Consider the following 2,732-nt stretch of genomic DNA (forward strand, 5'->3'; position numbering starts at 1 on the left):
GTGCACAATTTTCTCAAAATAACAACCATCTGTTCAACAGCCACTTCGACATTTTCTGTGTATTCTTTACAAGACAAGCAAGCAACTCGACTTTAGGAACAAATATCATCACGCTTTGATGACGATGCATGAATAATAAATAAGTGCAAATAAGTGTTGAATTTGTTGTCTTCGGCATCGTTGTGGTCATAAAAGTCAAAGGAAGTTTGCTAGTTTACTAGCCCAGGTCATTGTAGTACGTTAGCTGGGTTCTGATATGACTGAGGGAACAAGGACACGGATGTTTGGAAAAGAAGGACAAAAAGGGGCGAAATACTTATTCGGCTCTACTTTTCTTCCACTGTAAATATCGAATAACATTTCTAGACAAATGCTATATTTGGAGTTTGATCTTTGCCGAAATCAACAAATGCAATACACCATTGCGCAGTTGACTGATGATATAAGCGAACCTCAGCCACGCCCTGTTTTCCCAATATCCGTATCCGTTTACTGGTTGCCATTCTTTCCCAAGTGATTTCTTCAACTCTTCCAGATATCTTGCTCCACATCCGTGCATCTCATCGTGCAAGAAGCAACAACACTGCTCTCCACGAAAAACCGCAACCACGAAACGTAACCCCGAAAAACCTTACAACAGCTCCCCTTTCACAACAAAAATCTTCGCTTTTTTAAATTACGTTACATTACATTATGCATTCAACAAGGAAAACAACAATTGTTGTTCATTTCTTTTTTCCAGTGTGTTAGCTCTTACTTGCGACCGCTTGTTGCCGCGACTAGCGTTGTGCGTTTTGAACATTAATTTGATTTGATTACATCCGCATCTGGCTTAAATTACTCATCCATCGTTCATATATTCATTGGTCGCTCAACTGATATTATCAAAAAATCACTATGACAATATGCTTTCTTGAAAGAGTGAGTCGGCTTTTGTCGGTCCGCTTCACGCACACATTGATCTGTGCACACTGTTATAGCGGCGGTAAAATTTGGGGTCGTTTCATTTTGAAAATTTGACTGATTGAAAGCAACTTAAAAATGCAATTTTAACTTCAACTGCAAGGTGTAATGTTCTGTTGAACTTATTTTTCTACTTTTATTTTTAATTTCTTTTTTTCTTCTTCACAAAGCAACGCTCGAGAGTAGTAATAGGTTTTTATGATAAATTTTACTGCCAGTTCAATGACCGTAACTATTTTGCGGCAATTGTTGAAGGACATTTCAAGAAAAAACATTCTGAACCATATTATTTCAAAGAAAGATTGGAAATGTAATAAAATACTGCTTTTTTTCGCTTTATATATATATATATATATATATATATGGGCATTTTAATGGATAGCATTGAAAGCATGGATGTATTATTGTAGTTTTGTAATTTTTTAGTGGGTTTTCACATTTGAACAGCTTAATACAACCAACGAAAGCAGTGTTGGTGAACAGTGCGCTTTCCAGTACTATTTTCTGATCAGAATATAATAAAATGGCTAATTGTTCAATTGGGCGAAAGTGAAAGGAGGAAATGGAGTAGGAGGCAAAGCATGCAAGACTGGGCTAATTCAAGCGATTTAGCATACAAATAATTTGCACGAATTGCTTGTTCAAAGAGATTGTTCAACGACGAGTAGCACGCCCAGGGAAAAATCTCATAATTGAAGTAGAAAATTAATGGCATTTATTATCACATTCATTAGTTATTTATAGCATTTATAGATGTAATTCAACTCTTATTTCAATCGAAAATTTTACATACTCCACATTGAATGCAAACAACTTTCACGTTTGCAATTTAATAAATTTTTTCTATCTTGTACTATGTATGATAAAAGATTTGTCAGAAACGGTTTGTGTGCAATTTTTGTTAATGCTTTATTTGCAGTTGGCTTTTTCAGTCATTTTGTAATACTTGGATTAGATTTATATTTTGAAGCTTATTCTCAATTGTCATCATTATCGATGACACAAAAAAGAATACTGGTAATAATTAAACAAAGAGGGGGGATTTTTCAGATCTCATTTTCACATTTCAAATCGACAAAACCTAAGCCCGTTGATAGATCATCTTCGATTTATTATTATTCGTCCGTAAGAAAAACGATTTGATCAATTAGCAATAATGCAAAGCTGCATAAAGCCGAAGTTGCAGTATGTAGCATTCATTTTCGAACCGCGTTTAGTGCTCTATTTAGAGGCAGCTTTTTCATTTCAAGCAGGTGCCGCGGTTGTTCCGTCGCAATAGATACAAACAGCCCACCTGCTGGAAACAGACGTGAGGTCTCACAAGAAAGAAGAAAGGCGCACGTGCTTTGCGAGGTTGGAGTGGGCTAGCCTGTTGTCAAATTGCTTTTGTATATATATATATATATATATGTATTTTTATTTATTTACTAAAATCGAGATATTAAATTGATGATTGACAGCATATTTTTCTGCTTGATTGAATTATTGTTTGCTATATTATGGATTGTTAATCGTATGCTAGATGGTGGGATAGAATGGTAGAGGAAGAAGACAACAAAAAAGAAAGAATCCGCGGGAAAATTAACGCCTGAAAACGTGCGCGTATTGAACATGCGAAAGAGGTGCGAATAATAAAAGAAAAAATCAATCTCACCGATTATATGCAACGTTTTTATCAATTAACGGCTTTTGCTTTGACGATGAGAATAGCAGATAATAATACGAATAACAAGAATAATGATAATAATAATCACAGCAACAACAACAAC

At 35.1% G+C, this 2,732-nt stretch overlaps 1 protein-coding gene across 1 annotated transcript; it reads left to right on the plus strand.

Annotated features, from left to right (window-relative positions):
* The first annotated feature begins 256 nt into the window (after positions 1 to 256).
* On the plus strand, positions 257 to 805 carry Tsp_03038 (hypothetical protein). The gene is made up of 4 exons (XM_003379326.1): positions 257 to 342; positions 367 to 513; positions 536 to 680; positions 743 to 805. Exons 1-4 carry the CDS (start codon positions 257 to 259, stop codon positions 803 to 805), a joined length of 441 nt encoding a protein of 146 aa, XP_003379374.1.
* Positions 806 to 2,732: the final 1,927 nt, after the last annotated feature.

Source organism: Trichinella spiralis, assembly GCF_000181795.1.
Source record: "Trichinella spiralis strain ISS 195 chromosome Unknown Scfld2, whole genome shotgun sequence".
In the NCBI taxonomy this organism is placed as follows: Eukaryota; Metazoa; Nematoda; class Enoplea; order Trichinellida; family Trichinellidae; genus Trichinella; species Trichinella spiralis.